General features: G+C 43.1%; 1 protein-coding gene across 4 annotated transcripts in view; it reads right to left on the bottom strand.

The window, feature by feature from the left end:
• Positions 1 to 19,890, bottom strand: part of tbc1d22b (TBC1 domain family, member 22B) — a 35,352-nt gene extending 15,462 nt beyond the window's left edge. Inside the window, exons 1-10 of one of the 4 annotated variants that reach the window (XM_035522000.1) lie at positions 19,798 to 19,890; positions 19,641 to 19,715; positions 15,505 to 15,561; positions 14,827 to 15,179; positions 14,338 to 14,505; positions 11,262 to 11,335; positions 6,447 to 6,575; positions 4,641 to 4,706; positions 3,266 to 3,380; positions 1 to 6 (exon numbers count right to left, since the gene is read on the bottom strand). The exon at positions 1 to 6 is cut by the window's left edge and continues 101 nt beyond it. In XM_035522000.1, coding sequence (XP_035377893.1) covers positions 1 to 6; positions 3,266 to 3,380; positions 4,641 to 4,706; positions 6,447 to 6,575; positions 11,262 to 11,335; positions 14,338 to 14,505; positions 14,827 to 15,179; positions 15,505 to 15,561; positions 19,641 to 19,696 — 1,024 coding nt within the window. In that variant the 5' untranslated portion in view covers positions 19,697 to 19,715; positions 19,798 to 19,890. Of the gene's footprint in view, positions 7 to 3,265; positions 3,381 to 4,640; positions 4,707 to 6,446; positions 6,576 to 11,261; positions 11,336 to 14,337; positions 14,506 to 14,826; positions 15,180 to 15,504; positions 15,562 to 19,640; positions 19,720 to 19,797 lie in introns of those variants that run through there. The other 3 variants (XM_027009983.2, XM_035522001.1, XM_035522002.1) reach the window with 3 other exon arrangements.
• Positions 19,891 to 25,713: the final 5,823 nt, after the last annotated feature.

The following is a 25,713-nucleotide window of genomic DNA, read 5'->3' as shown; positions in this document are numbered from 1 at the left end:
CCTCCTCTGTAAGACAAACACACACACACACACCATTCAAGAGATCACAGAGAAACACGTCCACGATGTGCTTTAGCTAGTTAGGGTTTCCTCGGGGTGTGTGTTCATACCTGTGAGCTCACCCTACAGTAGCTGTCAAATTACTAAGCAACACTGCTAGGCCCTCCATCTTCCCCATTCATTCATTTTCATTTTCATTCTCTCTCTCTCTCTCTCCCTCTCTCCCTCTCCCTCTCCTAACTGCTGTGACCTTTTCCTACTCGAACGGCGTTTGCTAAATGGTGCTGTTACAAACATTATGCCCCCGAGACGCAGCCATGGCTCTGGTGCACCATTCAAAGCAAGGCTAATGCAAGCAACACTCCTGTGCTGCCTCCGTCTCTCTCGCCCGCCCACCCTTACCCCACAAATAAAATGTAATGGGGATCGAGCGAGAGAGGAGGAGAGAGAAAGAGTACAAACTAAATGCGGGAAACAAAAGGTATATTTGGATGTGGTCTGTGTTCTGGGAAGAAGCTTCACTCAGTCACTCCTGATCAGCGCTGCAGCTGCTCTCGTGGGTGGGCTGGAACCAGGCAGAAGGTCAGAACTAAAGTTCATGTGTCGACCACAGATGCCTGTAGCGGCTGGCCGTTCTCAGATCGAGGAGCTCACGCTGGTGAGCAACGCAGGGGCAAGAACTGCAGATGATCGCGCTTTCGGAACCCGCCTGCGCACAGAGCATGGGCAAGCTGTCCGTTACAAAGCCCCACCCCCCGTTTGACACAGGGATATTCCAGCACTGCAGCATGGACAGCTGGGCCACGAGGGGCGATGCGGAACAGGTGTTTGGGCCGAAAGCAGGAAAAGCAAGAAAGAAACAGGGAGGGATTATGGCAAGCGCAGAAAGGAGGCAGAGGGAGCTCGTCCTGGCTGGCACGGTGGAGCGAGCCTCAAGCCACCCGAATGCATGACACGCCTCTGTAAGTTCAGGCTATTATCACTGATCCACTTATATAGCCAATATTCTCACTTCTCACCAGGGCAGAGGACAGGGGGACTGCGCGCACGCACACACACACACACACACACACGCACGCACGCACGCACGCACGCACACCATAAAAAGCAGGGAATATCCCCAAAGGTTAGCAGTCAAAATACCCCACAACCACAGAGCAACGGGGTCATTGTGCTATTTATCGAGACTAATGATCTGCTGTCCCAAATTCAAGGGGAATCTGAAATACTGCAGTGCAAGAGACACAAGAACCAGAAACAGCAGTAGTTAGGAAATGATATTGCCTACATTAAGACAGCACTAACTATGACCACTACAAATGACCAAATAGCAGCTAAGTGCAGTTGTTATCTATCTAAAGAAATCTACGCTGAATGCAGGATATAAGGGTGTGCGTGTGTGTGAGAGAGAGAGAGAGAGAGCGCGACTGTCTGTTAAAGTTTTCTGATGTGCTACCTAAGTGTCAAGGTGAGCAAGATGATATGCCCTTTTGGAAATGCAGTCTCTCACTCACCCATTCCCCACACACATTCACCCATTCCCCACATACACACACACGCACACACACACGCACACACACACGCACACACGCACGCACACACGCACGCACACACGCACGCACACACACACGCACACACACACACACACACACACACACACACACACACACACACACACACACACACACACACACACACACACACACACGTTTACTTTCTTTTGGTCTTTTCACTTTAAGTGCTTTAGATTATCAATATCAGTACTTTAAACCAAAGACTGGTGAGACTGCAGGCTCTCTTTTTAAAGCACTTCACTACCTGCTATTGAACTAACTCAGAAGAGCCAATAATCCTTTCTCTCTCTCTCTCTCTCTCTCTCACACACACACACACACACTTTGCCTTCACACAGATCCTCTGTAGAAATGGAGAGCTGCACATCATGCAGTCCCAGAAAGCCAGTGGGCCATGCAGCCTGTTACCCAGAGACCCAACCACACTTTCGAAGCAGGCAGAATGGTAGCTCTGGGGGTGGGATGGGGGCGGGGTTGGATGGAGTCACGGTGGGGTGCCCTGGCCGGACAGCGCCTGCACCAGCCTCGTCCAAGCCACCTGACAGCCAGCCACGGACCTGCCATTCCGAAAGCAGCTCCTGGACCACATGGTGGGAAGAAGAGTTGCGATTGGCTGAGACTGCGGCTGGCACACACTCCCCGCATGCAGCACTCGCGCGAGTCTGGGCAAATATTTAAACCTTGACAGATCGATGAAGCTCATTCAGCGTGAGCTATTGCCTCTGTCTCTCTTGCAGCCTTACACACGCGCACACAGCCAAACAAATTAGCAGCATAAAGGCCCAAACAGAAGGGAGTGAAGAAGCAGGATAAAAAAACCTGCTTCCCCCCCCCCCCCCAAGCAAAGAGCTTAAGGCAGGAGAGAGAGAGAGAGAATGGGAGAGAGAGTAGGACAGATTAAGGGAGAAAGCATGAAGAAAAAGTAAGAGAAAAAGGTCAGGAATCGATCAGTGCTGCAGGTAATCTGAGGGTATGTCCCGACGCACCCCGACCAGCGACACTGCAGGCCTGACGCACGCGGGGAACGGATCAATGGGTGGCTTTTTTGTCCTCTTGTAATCCTTAACTATCTAGAAGTAATTAACCTTCACAGCAGAGGAGCTAAAATGACAGAAAGGGGCTGGAGAATAGTGATGAGAAAAGGCCCCGCTTCTTCACCCTTCAATGCTGATTGGTCAACGGCCTGGCCAGTTAAACGCCAGACACATGGAGGACGAGGACGGGGCCACGCACAGTCCCAGCCATGGTGGAAGCCAGCTGTCCGTGCGGTTTTGCCTGGCCAGGAGAAGAGCAAATCTGGGTTGCAGGCGCTCCTCGCTCCCAGCTCTGATCAGAGCACAAGTGGTTTCACCTAATTCATCAAGAGCCTGCACTGTGGTTCAGGAGGACCCAGAACAGAGGACGTCACCACTGAGCGGCTGTTCAGGCTGCAGGCCACCCCCCCACCCCTCATACTTGACAACACTGGTGACAAAAGTAGGTACTTAGGTACTTTACAGGTCTAAATGGAAACAAACAAACAAACAAACAATAAACCAAAAACCAATCATAATAATGGAGAGAAAATGGTGACTGAGCCAAAAAGGGGCCTGAACACTTATTTTCCTCCTCTTTCGATCTGACACTTCCTGTTTTAGAACTCCTGATCGAAATATACTAATATCACGCAAAGCACCCACACACAAACTCACCCACAAACTCGGACAGGAAGACGACGAAGAACGGCGTGACGAGGTCATTGATGCCTTGCACATAGCCGCTGGCCGGATGCCGGATGGCCCAGATGAACAAAATCCTCTCAAAGACCTGCGATGGAGCCAAACACACAACGGCCCCATAAACGCCAGACAGGAAGGCGCACCAGGGTGACTGATGTGAGCTTCTTTTTTAATACCAACTGTATGACATTAAGCGTCCCAGGTAAAAGCTTTATGCAGCTATAACCAAATCAAAAAGCCAGGAGCAGAGTGGCACCTGACATGGCCATTACTGACACAGACAGGACAGCTAATTCACAGAAAAGATACGAGACACTTTAAGAGCTAGCATTTAATAACACTGAAAATACAGGACAAAAAAGTCCTCATATTTTACAGTACAAAAGGCGTACGCTTAGCTGAGTGGACTGAAACGTCCAAGTTTTGAAATGTCATGACACAACCATGGCGCCCCCTGTTGGAAGCTATGCAACATCACATAAAAACAACTCCCCTTACAATAGTCATTAAAAATGATGTAAAAACTGTACTGACATGCAGGTCAGTACTTTTTGCAAAGTACAGAACTGAGAGAAATCCGCACCAACTTCAAGTGAAATTCAAATGCTTATATATCTGTATCCGATCGCTTTTTTGAGATGATCTGATGCAACCCCCTCTTCACACTCATGTTCACAAATAAGAGAGGTTCCCAGGCGATTATGCCAAGGTCGTGGATACAGCTGCCAACTCTGCCCATCCCTGCGATGACCCTTTCCTCAGGTTAAGGAGTGAAGTTGTTAAACATGGTACTCGCAAAATGTTGCAAATGTGAAGACGACCAATGACACGAGATGCTAAAGTGAGTCTGGTGGAGATGTGTGGGCAGAAACACAAGAACCTATTTACATGTGCAAATCTGCACTGGAGCGAGGCCGGTAATGCCACTAATGAACACTGACATTTAAGAGCTGCCAATTAGCATATCCCAAATCTTATGCCACAGTCATTTTCACACAATTTTACAAAGATCAACATGTTCATACATTTCTGAGAAAGGCCAGTTTGCGAGTTTTATTAAACAGCCCCATTTACATTTAGGAAATATGCAGTTGACTATATATAACTTGTTTACTATCAGGACATCATTACAGCACCAAACATTTCAACTGAAACATTAACAAAAGATGTAATTGTACATAAAAAAAAATTGCTACATTTTGACTGCAATTTGGATCTTTGTAATCAGTGGCTAATAGCTTCTGATATTTGTCAGCAAAAGAATACAGAGCAAAAACTTCTGGATGTACGGTGCTAACGTTATGTGTCAGAACAGACAGCAGTGGGCAGAAGAGAATGAGGCACTCACCTCCTGTACCAATGGCTGCTGGAACAAAGGAATCAGTGGATTCGTCCTGGGGATGTCAATGTGGATCTAGGAAACAGACACACACACACACACACACACACACACACACACACACACACACACACGCGCGCGCACAAATTCAGTGCATCAAAAAAACAGGCATTCATTGTGAAAATGTGTGTGTGGATCAATAGAAGCAGAAAGCGCTAAACAGAGTTACATGCCTTTGTCCTTTACAGTAAGCTGGGGAAATCAATCAAGCCCAAACAGCATGGTATTGATCAGACTTCATAACGAGCTGAACCCACTCTAGCGCCCGACCAAACAAGGATGTAGACTAGAACGTAACCTCTCTCTCCTCAACTGCCGTCGTCCCTCCCCCCAATCTTCTTTCCTTTCCGTTTCCCTCACTTTTCTACTCCGTCTTCTTCCCTCGCTCACTGACTGTTGCTGTGTTTGCATCGCCTCACTACAAATCTCATGTGGTGCTCTTTCTGCAGCAACGAAAAATTCCACATTAGCATAAACACACGTTTTTAGGCAAAGACGGGTACGCGAGGACATGGCAGTTGTCATTTCCTTGTATATGACACTTCTTGAAAACGGCTCCGCCTTCTCTGAGTAGGAACGGTATGGAAACAACGTCTCTGATGTCAGAGGGAGGCCGGCGGTGTCTTGTGGCATCCCCGACCAGTCTGTGTCAGCGACAGCAACGACAGCTGAATTGCCATCATTTTACATTTTACGCCATTTCATGGACGCTTTTATCCAAAGCGACTTTCCATTGTGACCTAGTGCAATTGGATCAATTGAGAGCTAAGGGACTGGCTCAGGGGCCCAACAGTAGTAACTTTGCAATGGTGGGGCTTAAACCATCAATCTTCTGATTACTGTTCTACCTCTGCTCTAAAACACTAAAAGGTCATTTAGCGTGTTGCTGGGGAGGGGATCTGGACGAGTTGGAGTGACCTCACAAACGTTCCTGAAAGTCGTCTGGTCCTCTGCATTACGCTAGGGGGAGATGAGATGCTCGGGGATGCTGGCCAGCGCAAGTCCTGCAGCCAGCAGAGGGAGTGGAGATAGGGGGTTTGATTTAAGCAATCATGGCAGAGCGCCAGTCCTGGTGCCGCACGGTAAACCTGACTTTTACGATCCACAGACGCAACATTGGGCACTCTTCATCCTGCCTGCTGTGTGAGCTCCGTGCATCAACACAGGCTTTGCACAGCCTGGCCGAGGGTGCCGGAAATGCGCTGGGTTTGTTTTCCACAACCTTGTGGTGAGGCGTTTTGACCTCCCAGGGAACTCTGGCCTGCCGAGACCCTGCTTGAGTAAATTATGGGAAGGTTTGCGTCTGGGAGACGTTAAGGGCAAACATCTCTGATTCCCAACTGTAAAAAGTGGGGAGTAACTCTATTATAGCACCAGGCCACCCCTGCCAGTGTTTCTTCAGAAAGGACAAGTAAGCCATCAATGAGATGTGTATCTCCTCCTAGCATGGAAGGCACCTGTGCTATTGGCTTCCTAAATATTTGGTGGTTCAGTTCATTAACCTTTATTATCTTTTCTATACATAACAGTACTGTGAGGGGATGACACTTAGTAAGTACCATCTTAAGTATCAGTTCTTAACTGTAGGATTATTGCCTGGCCCGTCGTCACTGGTGTTTGACGCTTCTTTAAGTGCACTACATGATAAAGCTCGAGGGGAGGTTTGCTGTAGTGTTTGACTGATGCTTCTTTGACTGCACTTCTCAGTAAGGCTGTTTTTTCCTGCTTGCAGCATGGATCCTTGGAGGATCTCACCTGTCTGTAGGTGTCTCTGTGGTGCTCATCTGTTCTGGAGTGGTAATACTGCTCAATGAAACCAAAATATTCTTCTCTTTTCCTTTGGAGAACCAGTTCCCTACGTTCCATATTAGGTGGGAGGTAGCCCTGAGAGAGAGAGAGAGAGAGAGAGAGAGAGAAATATATATGTAAATAAGTTTGGGTTTTTTTATTTGCTGTTGCTGCCCATTGCATTTTCAATATCAAACCAAACACTGAAAGAGCAATCATTAAATTCTGCATTCAAATTCATATTCACACACACCCAACAAAAAAGCCATGAGAGAACGAACCCTAAGAGAACTGAACACTGCCAGTTCAGACCAAAGAATATGTAGAATGGAGAATGGCCACTCCGTGAACACTCTGTCTTTAAGATTTGTCAGATGCTAGAGGTGCTCCCAAGCAAGTCCAAAATTAAATGTTGATAAGTGGAGCCAAATGGCTAAAAATGAAACTTGGTTTCTCCCCACTTGGAAAGTAGAAGAGTGTATTACACTAAAGATAGCAAAGAAAATGTATACCTGTATATTTCCTTTTCTACTGGTTTTGAGCAGTAGGATGCCATCATTTCTGCAACTGAGCGCTGACTGGTTGGTGAGCTGACGCTGGAATAGCAGAAATGCTAACATCCTATTGCCCAATACCTGTTGGCTGCAGAAAAGAGGGGAGAAACTATTAATTTTTCATTTTTATCTGTTTAGCTCCCTTCACCCCCATTCACTGAGGTCTCGCTTGTGGGTGGCCTCTGTGGTTTAACAGTCATTTTCTGATATAACAGCAGAAATAGGAATTGGCAAGGCTTCTCATAAAACATTGAGTTCTCAACCTCTTCCTCATGGCTTTCACCATCTTTCTCCTATTCCCTTTCATTCTAATCCTGATCTAATGAGTTTTCACTGGAACTGAAGTTCTGTTGCCAAACACTGGAAATATATAAATAATGATCGCAGCTTGGAATCACTTGGTTGACACTCCGGCAGCTCTCCTGCTAAGCCTCACGTACATGTGACAAGCACATGTGTTCTCCACCCACTCAAGTGGGTGTGAGCAACTTGCATGCTCTCCGCCCACTTGAACGTTTATGACGAGCACAAGCGTTCACCAGCCAATCACATGGTTCCACATTTGCTTGGTCAATTGCTGCTGAACATTTTATACCACAGTAAATGGTACTTCCTGGGGTCAACACAAACACAACAACAAAAAAAATGTATTTAGAACACTAATTGAAAGGCATGCCACATGTGCAGTACTTGCTTAAGCTTATGAGTTTCTAATAAGGCTTTCATGTCTAATCCTCTTGAAAATGCTGTATAATGCTCACAAGGCAAGTAGGCGTGGCTTAAGGGTGCCAATGCTCATCAAGAGCAAGCTCTGGAACCACAAACAAGGCCTGCAGAACTGGATTTAAACAAGCACACAGGCAGACGCATGCACAGACACTCTCCAATTTAATGAGCCATGCATAAACCATCATAAAGCACCATGTAATGGGCGGAAAAGCACAGGAAAAAAAAAAAAATGTTGTAGTTTGTAGATATATATTTGAAGAAGGCATATATTGAAGAATATCTGAAGATGTTCAGAGGAAATGACTGTAGTGTACTACAGTAAAAAACCAATGTGAACAACAGAAGGTTTTCAGAGAAACAGGGTGTTTTGGACAGAAGTCCTTCATCAGATATGTAAGCAAAGTAGTTCTGGAAGTTCTAGAAAGTGAAACAAGTTTATGGTTTATGGAAAAAGTAGCTGTTGAAATCACAACATTCATTCCATGGGGAGTCTTTCTTTGAGTTTCCTAACTTCATTACTGCCATAGCAAAAACTGGCAAAGCAAAAAAGATTTACATTTACAATTAAGGCCTTTGGCAGACGCTCTTATCCAGAGTGACTTACAAAATGCTTTGTCATTTACTCTTAGAATGTATCCTAGCCAGTACAGTAGTACCATTGAACTACAAAGCTGTTGAAATACAGGGATCGATACTGATACCTAGAAGTGCAAAACACACAATCAACAACAAATCAGTGCAATAAACAATAACCTACATAAAGTACTAAAGATTCAGTTACTCGACATAGCTGCATAGGTGCTGATGACAAAACAATGTCCAATAGCATTAAAATGCCCTGCCACTGGAAATGATATATCTTCTCCAGTGCAAAGATGAATATATCTTTTGCAAGAAATAAAACAGACAACTCCTTCAGTAATACATGAGGAGGCCTGAGTGATAAATGATTCTTCCTTGCTAGATATTTTTCAGCAGCAGTGTTCATAGTTTAACATGCAGCACGTGGTGTCTAATTTTCAAAAAGGGAACCTCCAGCTGTGAAAAGGCAGGTGTCTCTAATAAAGTGGTCATTTAAGATCATGTCATGATGATGGCATTTTTGGTAACCCTCAACAGTTAGTCTGGAAGACTAAAAGGGAGGCACTATATTAGCCCATTTATGCACTATATTAGCCCATTTAAACCACAATGAAGCAAATGACCACTTTTTTCTCTTTGACAAAAATATCTTATTTCTCCTTCAGGCCACTGACTGTAGCTCACGTTTTTCTAAGACTCATGCTACATATTTTGGAAAAGCAAGAAATAAAGCTGCAAAAACAATACCAAAAACGCAGAGTATTGATTCTTCGGTCTTATGTTTACTAATATTTACAAAATATGCACAAAGGTATTCCTTCATTGTTTCTACATTAATAATAAAAATATTAAATTTGTCAAAATCGAAAATTATTACTCTTTCAGAAAGTGTAAAGCAGATTGTAATGAAAGTGGAGTTTAGTGGTGTTTGGTTTTGCTCTACTACAAAAAGACAAAAATGAGTTTCAGATCAGTAGTGTAAAGACATTAAATTACAAATTGTTAAATTAAAACTTGAATGTGTATGTGCATGCACGCATAGTGAATTCAAGAAAGTATTCACGCCCCATTGCTGCATACTGTTTTGTGTGGATTTGATTTTGAATTAATATAATTGCCATTTAACCCATTAATCTTCTGAAAACATTTTATAGAATTTCAAAAGTTAATGAGAAATAAAAAACAAATCTTCACAAAAATGTTCAGACCCTTTATTGAGTACTTTGTAGAAGTCCTTTGGCAGCAATTACAGCTTCAGCTCTTGGATTCATGTCTGCAAGCTTTGCACATCCGCATTTGGGGCATTTATCCCATTTATCCCATTCTTCATTCCTCTTAAGCTCTGTCAGACTACAAAAGTGCTTTGTCATCTACTCTTTAAATGTATTCCAGACAGCCATCTTCTCATAGAAGGTATCCTAGAGCTGCAATTCTTGGATTCATCTCTACAAGCTTTGCACACCTGTATTTGGGCCTGTATTTGCTAGATACAGGAGTCAATGCTGACACCTTGAAAGAACAACAAAATGAGCATAACTGCAATACCTAACAACAGTAAGTGCTAACACGGTTTAAGTAAACAATCATAATACAATATTTCTGTAAGTGCAGCACTAGTGTTTCTTTCAATTGTCCACAAATACACTGCCGTTCGAAGAGCCAGTGAAAGTTCCACCATCTGGGAGCCAGGACAGAAAACAGTCTTGATGTTTGTCTTCCATAAGACTTGGATGGTGTTTCTAGCAAAGCCATACTGCAGGTTTAAAGTACTCAAGGTAAAGATTGGGCTTTGTCCATCGTGTATGGAGAGGCTGTTCCATTCGTGGATTTGTATCTGATGCGAGCAGCAACTAGAAACTAGTGAAAGGGATGGAACAGTGGAGTAAAGAGTGAACTTCAGATGACTGAAGACCAGCTATGCTGCTGTGTTCTGGATCAACTGTAGAGGACGACAAGCCAGTAGAGTTGCAGTAGTCAAGCCTTGAGATAACAAGAGACTAGGAGCTTCTAGAAAGAGAGAAGCTCGAATCCTTTGTAAGTTGTAAAGGAGAAACCTACATGACCAGGCGAGGTTTGAAACATGAGTCAAAAACGACGACTGGACAGACAGACAAAGCTATATCAAGTTAGTTTAAGACAGGATAGCACATCTCTACACAGGACTATTGAAGGTTTTGTTTTTTTGTTTTTTTAAGAGTGGCAGTTGGCTTCTTTCATACCTCCCTGACTAAGGTCTGTCTTGCCCAGACACCCACCGCTAAGAAGGTTCAAGGTTGTGCCAAGCTACTGCTATGTCAAAATTGCTGAGACCACTGTGATCCTGGAAACACTTAAAGCCTTAGATATTGTTATTCTGATTTGTGCCATGGCACAGTTTGATTGCAGTGACCCGCAGACAATTCCCTGCATGTCATGGTTTGGTTTTTGTCCTGATAATGCAATGTAAATTGTGGGCCCTTTTGGACCCAGGTGTGTGCCTTTCCAAACTACGCCAAGTCAATTCAGATTGCAACAGATGAAAAATAACACATTTCAAGGATAACTAAAGCATACAGGACCTGACCACAATGTGGAGTGTCGCATCAAAATGGTAATTATTTCTGTTCAAAATCAAGTCCGCATAAATAAAATAATCCATGTAATAAAGTGCTTAACAAGGGGTCTGAATACTTTCTTTGTTTATTCATTTGATGAATACCCTCACCTCACACTTTATTAGAAACACCCAAGCTACACCTTTCTCACGGATCTACACTCACCTATTGGGTACTTATTAGGTGCAGCTTTCTTATAGTTAATTTTATAGGTGTTAATTTAAAACCTAGACCACCTGAAGCCATAAGATATATTTGTCAAAAAACTACAACAGGAAGTTAAGAAGTCGTGTCTGGATATAGCACACTAGTGTTGTACTTACTGACAGAAGCCTCCAAGTAACAGGTCGCACTTCCCGCGGGATTCCAGACCAGCTTTGTTTCCGTAAGTCATCTGCTGGGCCAACACACACACACGCACGCAATTAATCGGTGGAGCAAATGCATCACAGAGCACAAGCAGGGGACACCTCGGTTATCAATAACATGCAGAGATCAATAGTTTATAACAACACATATTAAATCACGGTACAGGCCATTCGATCGGGAATGATAAAATATTTACACGGTGATCAAAATAAAACCGGCCGCTCAGCCACTGTGGGATATGGCCCATTTTATTTACCGTGTTCTTCCTCGTTTCATTTCGATGTCAATAAACAATTATTTTTAATTAGCAAATGCAATCACACCTCGCACTGTCGAACCAGCTTGATCTACAGTTATTCTGCTGAGACAGTTACGACGTAGCCACACATCGATTCTATAAGGTAAATGCCATGCTGCGAACAATTACGCTAGTAATCAAAATTCATCCTTGAAGCTTGTAGAGTGAAAACAGAGCCAGAAAAAGGCTTAATTCCGCTTATTTACGGATAGCTTCCATCATCCGTGGAGGAGTGATGAAAAACAACATATTGCAAACCAGAAGTGTGAAGTGGTAGTTGGTGAAGCGTTAACATTATTGTGACATGCTGAACATTGTGTTAGAACTGGAGTGGTGCACGTATACAAAAGAAGCAGTACGGCATTTCTGTGTTCGTAAAGTCAGAGCTGGTTAAAGAAAACACTGTCGCGAGGCTCACACAGTCGAGGGCAATGGTGTGATGAGGAGGCTCTTCTTTGCGTGGTACTCCTGTAATTCACCTGGTATTACAGGTGAACAGAGCAGCTAGAGCTATTGGTAGAGCAGCTTGAGCTAGGCGTCAACGCCACCGAGGTCATTGGTTCAGTTCCCAGGGAGCGCGCACGCTGACAGCTGTTAAGTGGATAAGGGCAACTGCAAAATCTAAATGTCCGGCCAAGAGGGGCAGAGCTCTCTGCTGAGGTGCAACAAACTTGGCAACACAGCCAATGAAATGCTCTGAAGTGCATTACCTACTGTACACAAGCACGTTCTGCTATTGCATTTCAATAGGTCATACTCCCCCTTCTGGACCTCTGAAGAAACACATCAGCAAAGACATTCCCTCGCACCATGGTTACACCTGCTAAATTCTGATTCCATCTGTCATTCTGGAATTTTCAGCGCAGTTTCAGATAAGGATTTTTTTTTTTTGCCATCAAAAGATAACAGGTGGGCATTAATGACATTAATGTAGCTGATTAATAGGCATCTGAGGGAGTGGCACCTTAAAAAAAAAAACTAAACCAAAAAACTCCAATGAAACCCTCAGGATACATAAGCAATAATGTAAAGCTGTTTTTTTTCCTTTCCAGTTGAACTCAGTGTGCAACATATGGTATGACTGCAGTGTCCACTGTGGTACAGTATGAGGGTGTTGGACGGTCGCCAAACGTCAAATAAATACTGACAAACGGACAGTTTAGACAAGTCATTGAAAAAAACCCTCGGTCCTTCCTCCAGCTCTTAAACGTTCCTTCCATTTGTGTCACAACCTGACGCTACTCACTGGGCATGGTGGTGTGAGCGCCAGGTGGGGTTTGAATCAAAAGCATGTTTCTTTAATCGGATCATCACAGCTCGTGCAAACTGTTCGGCAAGAAACATGCCGTCGACGGTCAACGCTACCCAACCCCCACCCAGATCCGAGACGCGTTTAAAAAGAACCTTGATTGCGGAGCGGAGAGATGGAGACGCTGCCGGAGAACAGAAGGCTCTCTCAGCATGACCTCAGGAAGCTTGAAATAACGCAGCGTCTGTTCCAACACTCCTGCCATCACAGACACGCGTACCTGGCACACGCCTTCAGCTGGGAGAAAGTACAAGCGTGTCGGAAGGGGGGGGAGGTTCAAACTTCAAGCACAGAATCTTTGTAGCTTTCAGCGCTGCTTGGGAACTGCTCACAGGCACTACAGCAGTGTCCCTAGAGCTGTGATTCTTAGCTGCAGTCCTGGGGGACCAACACATTGCAAGGTTCAGTGATGCTTTAAAGCAACTTTTCAGAAAAATATCAAACCCTTGATAAGTATAATGAGAGAAAATGGTAAAATCTGTAGTACAGGAGCTCCCTGAGGGCTGGTACCTGTCTTGTGAAGCAGAATTTATTGCTTAGCCAGCTAACTAAGTTTAATTTGATCTAACCACGATCTCATGAAGGTGGATCACTCATTACTGCACTTTGGGTTTAAGAAAACACATTAGAAATCTAACTGAATTTATTACATCACTAAGGGAACGGATGTCACAGGTTAAGAATTACTAGCCATAAACAACTCTTGGACCACTGCAGCTGTCAGATTTCCCATGGTCCCAAATTTAACTTCCTCAGTATTCTGTGGAAACGAAAACCCTTGTGCATTTATAAGTGCTGAAAGTGTAAAAAATAATAATAAAAAAGGTCAGATTTTCTGCAAATTACCCCAAACTTTAGAATTCACTTTACAGTGAAGTAATATTTTTCCTATTTAGTTATACTGGGGTTACAATTTAAAATGCTAGTGCATTATACATGTTATAGCAAGTGAATATAAAGTAGTTTATGTTTAGCCATTAATTATGTTTATTACCTAGGGCAAATATCCAAACCTAGCCTTCCCAGGCTGCAAATCAAGCTTTTTGACTCAACGATTGGCTATTTATCACAAACAACACGTGTTTATGTATGTGCAGCCAGGATGTAATCATAGCTTAAGATATGACTGGGCTGATAAAAGTGGTCGACCACTCTGAAGAGACGAAGTAGCAGCAGTTGCATTAGGTAGGTTAAGTGAAGCTGAAACTTTTAGTGCCCCTGGAATGTTGCTTCAGGATTAGCGCAATAACAACTAAAACACTTTTTTACCGTCAGCGCTTTTCTACCACAATCAGAGGCGTTTCTCCAAACTTTACTGCCTTCAAGGCACGATGGCCAGTAGATCTTAATGCCGACTCTTTCATGTGAGGTTCTCTTCCCCACCCCTTTCATTGTTTTGTGTTGGCTTGTTTCTCTGACTCACCAAGGTCCGTGTTGGGACTGGCTAGCAATTGCTTGAACTTATCCAATCGGGTCTTCTCTCGCACGGTCATGGGCGGGGCTCCTGATGCGTTCTGATCCGAAATGCGGGCGACCAAGGGGATGATGGGCCTCACAGGGAGAGACTGCTGCTTCTGCAGAGTGCCACATACTAGAGGGAGACAGCGGCACATCCATCAGCACACAGGCACAAGACTCAATCCAGAAAGACTGATCACAGGGCACTGGAGTTACTAGGCCACTGAGAAACGTACATATGGTGCATTTTGGGGTTTTTTTTCCCTCAGATGTACTGCTCCTGCTGTTTTAAAATGTGTTGCTACAGCACCACCTACAGGCCTGGAAGATATTGTGGGTAGGATGTGTGCAGGCAGTACAGGAAAAGCTTAACTGTAACTGCATTTATTAAAATGGGAGTGTATATTACATAGTGCAGACATGGCATAAAATGAAATGCATATTGTCATCATACCTGTGTTACTATTAAGCTGGGCATCGCTACTGGACTTCACAACCCTGCCATTGACCAGCTCACTGTCTACCTTCAGATGATCTTGGCAGATGTCAGTGCATACTGGCTCCACCGTGTCCACTGGGGGTGGCTCCTTGACAGTCGACTGATTGGAGACACTGAGACGGGCCATTTGAGGTGAGGAGTGTGTTTGGGTGGGAATGAAAGTGGGATGCGTTGGAGCAAGGAAATCATTGCCTTCCACATCGTCAATGTCCCAGGCATCATTGGTGCTCCGTGCAAACTCATGGAAAGTGGATGGCTTCTTTGATTTCATGTTCACAGTGTTTGTCTTTGGAGTGTCTTTAAGAAGCCTGAATAGTTGGGAAGGCAAAATAAAGAAATTTGAGACAAAAAATAACAATAATAATAATTATTATTATAATTATGAGAGACGAAGCAAATAACAAACTGTGCATTAAACTTTATGTTCCAACTAAATCAAAGGGGAAATAAAGGGAGGAAGGGTCGGAGAGGTGCCCTTGACGTGGACAGCCGAGTTGGGCAATGGGCAACACACTGAGACACACACCGACTACAGGAAGAACTGAAAAGGGTGAAAGACGATGAGTGAAGGGAGCCAGTCAAACATGAGGGGGTTAGTGTCCATGCACTGTGCTGGCCGCCCGCAGCACTTACGAGCAAAGCACCCGTGGGTCCACGGGAGGATACCGGGCCCCGTAGATGGGCTGCAAACTGACACACACGGAGAGAGGGAGAGAGAGAGAGAGAGAGAGAGAGAGAGAGAGAGAAAAGGAAAAAAAGACCCACCAATTAAGGTGAGTATTTTTGTTGCCTGCTCATTTCACTTTAAAAAAGAAATGGATAAAATTAAAGAACATAAAATACATATATAAATTACCTCAACTACTACTACTACTACTACTACTACTATTGTTGTTGTTATTGTTGTTGTTATTGTTATTATTATTATTATTAATAATAATAGAAAATACAACAATAACAGTGATGGATAAAGTCCACAAACTCAAATCTCAAGTGAACTAGATATGCCTGGTAAAATATTACTTCAGTAAAAGTGGATGTACACCATGTACATATTTACATGAGTTAAAGTACTTCATTTAAAATGAATTCAGAAATGATCAATAAAAAGTTCTGTTTTTCTTTGAGTGCAGCATTATTAGGCACGTGAGGAAAAAATAACACTGACATATGGAGGCCCATATTTATCCATATTTAATTATAAATATTTTTAATATATTAAGCCAGTTAGACTTATCAAAATGCATGTTTCTTTCCAGTTTGTCAGTGATAAAACAGAAAAGGAATTAGTTTGATAAAACTAATAGATCACTTTAAGAAGGGATAATGTACAAAAGTAATAAAACTTGTGTCATATCACAATACTCTAACAATTTTTAATAATATTTTAATATTTACAATTGTTTATGCAGCCTGTTCTTTCTTCTGAAAGGAGTTGTCCATGTGCAGTTGAATGTCCACTGGGATAGCATGAACAATTTAAGGCATTTTGATTGCGTCAAATTATATTTTATTTTATTTTGGTGTCAAATGAAAAAGAGGAAAAAGCATTTTCAGAAACATTTTCATTTTAATATAAAGATACCAAAAAAACCCACCTAACTAATTTAGTTTATTAATGTCTGCAAATGTAACAATGCAGTTGTCTTTTGCAACTTTTTTTCCCCCTATTTACAGCTGCTGTCAGCAGCTTGTCAACAACAAGTCACATCCCTTAAAATCCTTAACAAAACCTTTTGATGATAGATACAATACATCAGCAGTTCTTCACACACAAAACGTAGCTAGCGAATAATGGTCAAAAGCCTTGTTCACCAGAATTTATGAGTACATGGTCACAGACCATTAATTATATTCTAAAGCTAAACCAAGCTCAGAAAGCTCAGAAATTGTGCTGCAATGTACTACAAGAACTGCTGTAACTAGCTCAAACTGAGCAATCTTTAGGGCTACCTTTGATCCTAAAAAACGTTCTATCAAAAGCAAAGCCTGCGCTTGCTAAAAACACCTTATAACAAAGCTCTCTTCAATGTTAAATGTAAACAAAGACAATTAATCCTCCTTATAAGACATACAAATCATCATTTCTTGCACGTTTATACTTGGCTATCTATGTAGCAAATGTAGTCTCCTCTAGGCAATTTGCCTGAGGCAACCATAATCTTCACCACATGCATGCATCCTGTAACTAACACACACGAAAGCACACACATACAGGTGTTAAGGTGCTGTTTGTGAAATACTGTGACAATATGAATGAATCTGCTCTATTGAGCTGGCCCATGTTTGGTGGAATGGTTTCCTTCACTGGCACCACCATGCAAGTCACACGTTCAGAGTTAATCTTTCAGCACAATAAATCTGCACAGAGGTGCCTTATAAAGGGTAAATCCTTTAACACCCATGTGAAAAGTGATGGACTAATCAAGGCCTTTGTTGTGTGGTGGTTGTTATCTAGTTAACAATGCTTTTACCATCATCAAGACCAACATTAAAATCAAAAATGTTGCAAAATACATATTACGCACAAGTGCTGAGTCCACAACAAGACAATATATTGTTTATTAATAATCATCACTATGTTGACCTTTACAATATTAATACTGCACTACTATTAGTGGATTGTCTGTCATTGTCTTATTAGTGAACTAATAAGTCCACTCCATTTTTAATCTTACAGCTTTAAAGCCATTTATTTTGCACAAGATTTCACACACTATGCACATTATGCACAGATTCAACCATACTAACAACTGAAGATTATACTGGCAACACTTTACATTAAGCATCATTTTTATGGTTTGTTAATAGTGCATACACCTGTAAAGAATGTTATAGTTAGGAGAATGTTAAAGTAAAAAGTGTTAAATGTGTGCATGTCTCATCTTACAGTGTGGTGCAATTATAAAACATTTTTTAAGTTTGCTCAACAGCAGCAAGTCCCATTTTAACAATTATGCAATGCTGAAGACCAGTAATGAGAAGGGAGGGGGGATCTCATGACCACTCAAGTTACAACAGAACCACACCCACACCCTCTGGGCAGCACTTAGCCATTGTACTTTGTCAGAAAACAGGATGTGGTGTAGGCCATAGAAACAACATTTTCAAATAATGCGCACAACCATTTTCTGCAGACATTCCAAATGAGTACAACAGCATGCTGCATTATCTACTCTCTAAAACACAGCTAGCAAAAGCCCTTCTTGGACTGGACCAAGTAGAGGAGAACAGCCAGCCCCCTCTGTACAGGTAAGACTGGAGAGAGAACAGCCAGCCCCCTCTGTACAGGTAAGACTGGAGAGAGAACAGCCAGCCCCCTCTGTACAGGTAAGTCTGGAGAGAGAACAGCCAGCCCCCTCTGTACAGGTAAGTCTGGAGAGAGAACAGCCAGCCCCCTCTGTACAGGTAAGTCTGGAGAGAGAACAGCCAGCCCCCTCTGTACAGGTAAGACTGGAGAGAGAACAGCCAGCCCCCTCTGTACAGGTAAGACTGGAGAGAGAACAGCCAGCCCCCTCTGTACTGGTAAGACTGGAGAGAGAACAGCCAGCCCCCTCTGTACAGGTAAGTCTGGAGAGAGAACAGCCAGCCCCCTCTGTACAGGTAAGACTGGAGAGAGAACAGCCAGCCCCCTCTGTACAGGTAAGTCTGGAGAGAGAACAGCCAGCCCCCTCTGTACTGGTAAGACTGGAGAGAGAACAGCCAGCCCCCTCTGTACAGGTAAGTCTGGAGAGAGAACAGCCAGCCTCCTCTGTACTGGTAAGTCTGGAGAGAGAACAGCCAGCCCCCTCTGTACTGGTAAGTCTGGAGAGAGAACAGCCAGCCCCCTCTGTACTGGTAAGACTTGAGAACCTCTGACCTGCACACCTCATATAGTTCAACAACGACAATGTAGCCAATCTGTAAAGGGTCCATGCCTAAAACACCTTCCATGTTTAAATTGTTTCTAGAAAATAACAAAGAAAGCAAGTCTGAGGTCATGCTACTCAAATATAGGATTACACAAGATGGTTTCTCAAAACAAAAACAAAAACAAACAAACCCTGTGCGAAAGCATGAAACGTGATACAACCGTGCGCATTATTCATAGGGAAGTACCCAACAGTCCCTGACAATGTCCTCTCAGTAGATTTGAGTCCGTTTGAGGAAGTTAGGACTTCCTCTTTTTAAAAGATGAGAGGATAGGTTAACCACAAAGCTGAGTCTCTCAGTGCATTACCAAACGTTACGCAAGCCCCTACTGTTTCCACCTGCACAACCCCAAGTGCATCAAACTGATTCCACCGCCTTATTTAGTGGTGTGTAATACGTGTATTTAGTGAGCCCGCTTTGCTCATAATTAACGTTATTCCTTTTTTCCAGCGAGTTGGCCCTGTTATGGAATAAACCCGTGAACTTGTTAACCTGCTACCTCTGATACCATATGGCCACATGTGTCGGGTTCCACACAGTAACCTAACCCATAACGTAGCTACTGCACTGGCTTCTCGTCGCTTTAAAGAGGAATTCGTTTCTTTTTGCAAACAAAGTTCAGCAGAACTTCGCCGGTCATGTCTGCACACTTGACTAACGCTAGCTAGGCTAGGCTAAGCTAAGCTAGGCTAGGCTAGGCTAAGCTAGCGCTGGGTGACACTCACGTAGCCAAGTTAGCCGGCGAGAGGGTGTGAGGAGCAAGAGCAGCACGGACGGAAACGGCCAACTGTCAGCGACGGAAAAACACACCGACATTATAGCGAGGACAGTCATCGACGGACACACTGTGAACTCACCTTCCGGGAACCTTTGCGTTCTTCCTCCAAAAATGAATTTTGTTTTCGGTGGCCATGGGTGTAGAAAGCCGATTTCTTTTCAAAGAGATATGAAACCGGACGTTACGGCAAATACATGTATCGGACGACGGTAAGCAATCAACACGGTGTTGCTTACGTATTTTGCCAGATGTATTATAATCTTTTAAGGAATCAATCCTGTTATTTTGTTAACAGAAGGATCTTTCACGATGGAGGCCGCCATCTTGGTACATCATCCCGTCCATTTGTGATTGGATGAAGTGCCTAACAGGTGCAGTAAGGTCCTCCAATGGGCGTAGAGATACTGTCCTACGGGGCGGTTCTGTGCGAATGGGCTTAGCTACCGACTTTCACAGGTGTTGGGTCAGGTATATGGATGCAGACCGATCGAAAAGAGCAGTCATCGTTCTTTCACAGGTGTTGGGTCAGGCATATGGATGCAGACCGATCGAAAAGAGCAGTCATCGTTCTTTCACAGGTGTTGGGTCAGGTATATGGATGCAGACCGATCGAAAAGAGCAGTCATCGTTCTTTCACAGGTGTTGGGTTAGGCATATGGATGCAGACTGACCGACAAGAGGAGTCATCGTTCTTCAGGAAGCAACGACAGACAAGAAAAAATGAGTTGGCTTAGCAGGAAATGTTCGTACATACTTTAATCCGAACTGGCAGACGGTATTCTGTCACTATAGGTGACCACTTTTTTAGTTGCCACTTAGTCAAAAATGAATAAATATTGTGTGAGTTTTCATAGCTATGTGAACAACAGCCAGTTTTACATAACCACTGAGCCAGACAGCACTGCTTCTCTGTGTGCCCTGACAGACAGTCGTGCCAATAGCATTGACTGTGGTGACTTAATGTAGATAAAGACAGAAATTCTCCTTGCTGGGACCAAAGCTAATAGTGATAAAAAAAAAAAAAAAAAGAGGATTTAGGAAGATTAGCCATACTAGTTAAACCGATAGTGGGGAATCTGAGCATCCTTTTTTGATTCAGTTTTTAAGCACACTTTGATCCAGAATGTTGTCTGAATTCTTTCACCTGAGGAACATTGCTCTTGTTAGATCATATATTACTATGCCTGACGCTAAGCAGTTTATAGATGCTTTTGTTTTTGTTCATGACTTCATTGTTGTAACTCATTGTGTACTGGGTTGCCCAAAAAGCTCATTAATAAGTTGCAGCTTGTGCAGAATGCTGCAGGCAGAGAGAACATATTTCACCAAAGTCCCTTTCAGACATGCATTGTAACCCTGCATGTTTATGGACATTACCACGAACAGCTGCATGTGAGAACACAACTATCCGAATCAGTGGTACTGGAAGTTACATGGACTTTATCCTGATAGCCCCTGGTCCAAAGCCTGGGCAATGCCCAAGTGAGCCCATATGTCAATAGACCCTTCCAGAGTTTGTAAACAAAGATGACTTTGTGAAGATGCGTGATTACTGTCAGTAGAGGAAATGAAGATCTGTGCCACTGATCTACACTGGTGATCCAATATCATTATCAGCGAATTAGATTAATAAAAAATATTTCAAGATATTTTATGTGTGTCAAATATTATTCTGCTTTTGTCTTTACAGAATGATGAGGTATTAGGATTTAATAACACCCTTCAAAAAGAAAAGTATTCCAGTTATTGAGCAGCCACATTTCTGAATAGCTTACTTGTAGACCTGACTACTTTGATCTTGTTAAGTAACTAGAACTGGTGGTTTATGTCCTAAGACATGTCCCTCTATGTATAACTTTGCTAGAACCACACATGGCTCAACAGTACAGTTCACCTTATGTGAATGTGTATCTGTACTCTGTAGCAATGGACTCAGCCAATACGAGAAGAAACTATGATCCCACATGCACACAAAAACATTACTGCAGTTTTCAATGACGGTACTGCATGATTCCTTGAAGGTAAAACACAAATGCATTAAATTGCAGTAAAATTCTGTTGAGCTGCTTCAAATTATTTTTTATGGTTAATAAATGGAAAACAAAATGAAACATACCCAAAGCAAAGTTATATGGGATGAAATGTATTGTCGCAGTTTGTTTACAGGTTAGGTCATTTTTAAAAATGATCTCAGCATAAATCAAGACAATGGATTCAGGTGTATCTAAGAGGGTGATATGGATACAGCATCTTTGTGCTCAGTGTTGTACAGATGACTCTGCCTTGATCTGAGGCACTGAAACGTTACACTTCTGCTGCTCTGTGATGAATAACAAAGAGAGCAAAACTTACATTTTTCAGTAACTTCTTCTTTAGCCTGCACTGTGATTGTGGCTTTCCACCGTGAGTGCATAGCCGTAACTCAACAACTCTCTTTAGTTCAAATTCACAAAAGCTGTTTGTGCAAAAAAGGTTGAAATAAAAAATTGTCCAAAGTTATCAAAGCACTAATAAATTTTCCGCCAATAAAGGTTAACCAAAAAAAAACAGAGAAGAGGTTAAAAAAACTGACTTTACTCTCTCTTTCTCAGTGAAAACTCCCTTCTCACAAGAGTATCCTAACTACTGCAGGTGCACACAATTATAAAGCAACAATCATAATCACAATACCCAATTATTACAAACATAACTGAGGTCTTTTGTTACTTCCAATGATATTCTAACCAATTATAGTCCATATATATTCCAATTATATTTGAGCAATAAGCTGCTAGAGTAGATCCGCGGACAATTTTATTCCATCCTAGTCATGTCCAGTGACAATCCCCTGTTGTAGCCCTGCCTCACTGCTACTGTACACTGCATGCCTGCTGCCATGCACGTGGAGGCGCTGCACATCTAACCCTGCGTGACAGTGTCACACTACACTACCCAGATCCATATAGTCCAGCACCACAGCAGGCTGAGGATACAGCCGGAAACTCTGCCAATTAGAATCCCTATTATGGCAGTCTAGCAAATGTTCGACAAAATGAGATTTGTAGCAAAGATTTTATTTGGGATGCTGACAACGTCTCATAAATTCATATACCAGACTGTCCGGGATTTGACAGCCTTGTGATTACAAGCAGCGCATTGTGATAGCTTGCATTTTTGTTTTTGTTATTTGTTGTTGTTGTTTTTTTTTTCGTTGCAACATTTCCACAGAAACTTGTAAACCCTCTAAAAGGTTTAGCAAGAACCATAATCCCATTCAGAGCCCTTGTTATCATGCCTGACTTAATCAGATCCATCAACACATCTACACATTCCATTTTGTCTAATAATTTGACCGTTTTTTGTTTTTGCAAACAGCTGTTAAAAAGCACAGGCTGAAACTTTTTGGACTAGAGCTCCTTTGTTATTCTTGCATGTGTTGTGGTTTATGCGTGAGTAGAGCTGGAATTATGAAAGCCGCTCTCTGACATACTGCATGTAGCAAGAGGTTCAAATTGTGGAGTTCTTATACCAACTGGATATGCTCAGTAAAATCTGAGATACCAGGAAAAGTATGAGATATGAGATCTGAATGTCTGTTATAGTGTTATGTCACGGGACATATGAGCTTTTAGCTTACTTAACTGATCACGTAAGTAATGGTATTGGAGGAGCATTTAATAAAAGTATTGCTCTTAATTGATATTGAACAGAGCTACAAATCACCAAATGAACGTCTTCAAGTGAGCAGGTCAACGGCAAGTGCAGAGCGTGCATCAAAGCAGAGGAGTAATATCTGTCATATCTCTGACAGAAGCACACAATGTGGCACAGCAAGGAGCCAGTAATCTGCAGAGGTCCACGCGTAGACCTCATAAAGGTGCCATCTTCTGGGACACAGGAATTGGAACCAATTGTAGACGGGATTTGTACCTGTTTGGATCGGAGATCTTGATACCATCATGAAAGGTTTCAAGAAGAACCTTCAGGCGTTACCAGGTTGCCATGATTCCTGTGAAGTGCAAAAGATCATACTCACTCCACACACCCATTGCAAAGACTTGGGCTAAAAAAAATTGGGCAATCCTAAACAACAACAGTAATAATAACATTCTTGATGGTCAATAACCTGTTAATGTGAAGATACTGTAAAACAGTCAAGTCACAATGAAATTAAGAAAATAGTTAGTAAACTACAAAAAAGTTAGTTAAAGTCATTAGGTATTATTTATAAAAACCTGACCCAGCGATGAGCATTACCATCCCTCGCTCCCTTATAACTGTGGTCATCGTATATACTGCATACCAGAGAACCAGCGTAACATTTCTAGCGTAGTTCATCGACTCCAACGCTAGATGGCAGTATGCGACTTGAAAAAGCAAAACGGTTCCACTCTACCACCATGTTTCTCATTATTATTTGACCAGCTGAAGCAAGAATGTAATATGGGGAACAATTTAAACAATTTATACATTAAAAGCTAAATACCTTTTTTTCTTACTCACTAATGAATGATTATTCGTTTACGATTGTGCAAATATTAGTTTGAGGAGAGTGGGTTATGCTTGAGATATCAGGCCCTTAGGGATGTAATGACATATTGTCATCCAAATCAAACAAACAAATAAACCTAAAACATCAAATGAAGAAATACAGCTTTGTTCAGAGAATGGGTTGGGAGCAACCAAGTGATTTCCCATGAGATGTTATGGGAAATAAAGAGTGTGCACGTACGCTGACCCCAAGGACTTTAGATGTACTATTGTTCTTCTGCCGTGCTCTACACAGGAAAAGCTCTTACACAGGCACACACTCTTACGCAATGCATTTACAGTTATCCAACACTCATTCCAGCTAAGATAATGCAACTGGCTTGTGTTCTGCTGATCAGAAGAATCGCACAGTGAGATTAGCCAATGTTGGCTTTAGCACACTGTTTGGACTTTTTTGTTGGAGTAGTGTGTGTGTCATGCTTGACCTTTGAACCTTTGATCAGAGTGAATTCTAGTCTAGGATGAACTGCTGGGATTCTTTTTGAACCTGACTAGTTGATGGGTGCCCCCTCCCCCAAAATATTATCTCTCAGTGGGGACTGGGGATGGGTTTGGGTGTGGTGTGTGTGTGTGTGTGTGTGTGTGTGTGTGTGTGTGTGTGTGTGTGTGTGTGTGTGTGTGTGTGTGTGGTGGGGGTGGTTCTGTGTCCTTCATGAGCTTCTGGCATTTCTGGAATGTTTTTTTTTTTCCTGCTAATTCCCCCATGCGTTTGTGTTTGTACTTTCATTTCTCATAAATGCTTAACTGTCTCTGTGTGTGTGTGTGTGTGTGTGTGTGTGTGTGTGTGTGTGTGTGTGTGTGTATGTGGTGTTACTGATTCTTTAATGTGACACATTCCTGGAAGAGTGATATCAAAAACACGATTCATACTTTTGTTACCGCTGTCAGCGGTCCAGCAGGCTGGACAGGAAGGCCTGACAAACAGCCGCTGCACCAGACCACCGCAGTGCCGACTCCATGCCGAGATCCCGACAAGCCCACTACACTTCCAGCTTAGCCCATAGGAGGCATGGGAATGGGGACAGAGAACAGTTCTCTGGAAATTCTCTGGAATTGTTATTCAGCAAGCGCTCACTGAGAATGACAAGCATCTCTCTCTGCATCATTTCCAGGCTGTCTCCTGTGAGCTTGTAGGACTGTTCATCAAGCGAAGCGCTTTTAAAGCGCTGAGCAGCAAACCAGAAAACTGGCAACGTGTGCGAAGAGAAGGGATTTGCCACAAGCCTCCTGCAGAGGTCCATTCAGCCCAGTGCTGAATGGAAAAAAAACCCAAAAACCCTGAGCTACACAGCCCTAGTCTGCTCAGAGACTGGCATCCTCTTATAGCTCAAGGTCTGCTACATTGATATCTTCCTCCATGTGGTGTGTTCATACAAAACGTCCATGCCAAGGACACATGCAGTCTGTGCATGTGCCGCCCACGGTAGAGAGGAGGGGAGAGGGGAGGGGAGGAGCGAGGCACTGCTGCACGGATGCCAGGCGCCCTGCTAAGACAAGCGTCGGCGGTGGGCGCAGGCAGCAGGAAACAGGAAGTGGCTAACATCAGGGAGGAAGTGGGGCATGATGGAAGCGCTCTGACCCTGGGGAGCAGGAGAGCAGGGCAAAAAGGAACACATCCGACA

This window comes from Electrophorus electricus, chromosome 23 (assembly GCF_013358815.1).
Source record: "Electrophorus electricus isolate fEleEle1 chromosome 23, fEleEle1.pri, whole genome shotgun sequence".
In the NCBI taxonomy this organism is placed as follows: Eukaryota; Metazoa; Chordata; class Actinopteri; order Gymnotiformes; family Gymnotidae; genus Electrophorus; species Electrophorus electricus.
This window is presented reverse-complemented; position numbering and strand designations above follow the sequence as displayed.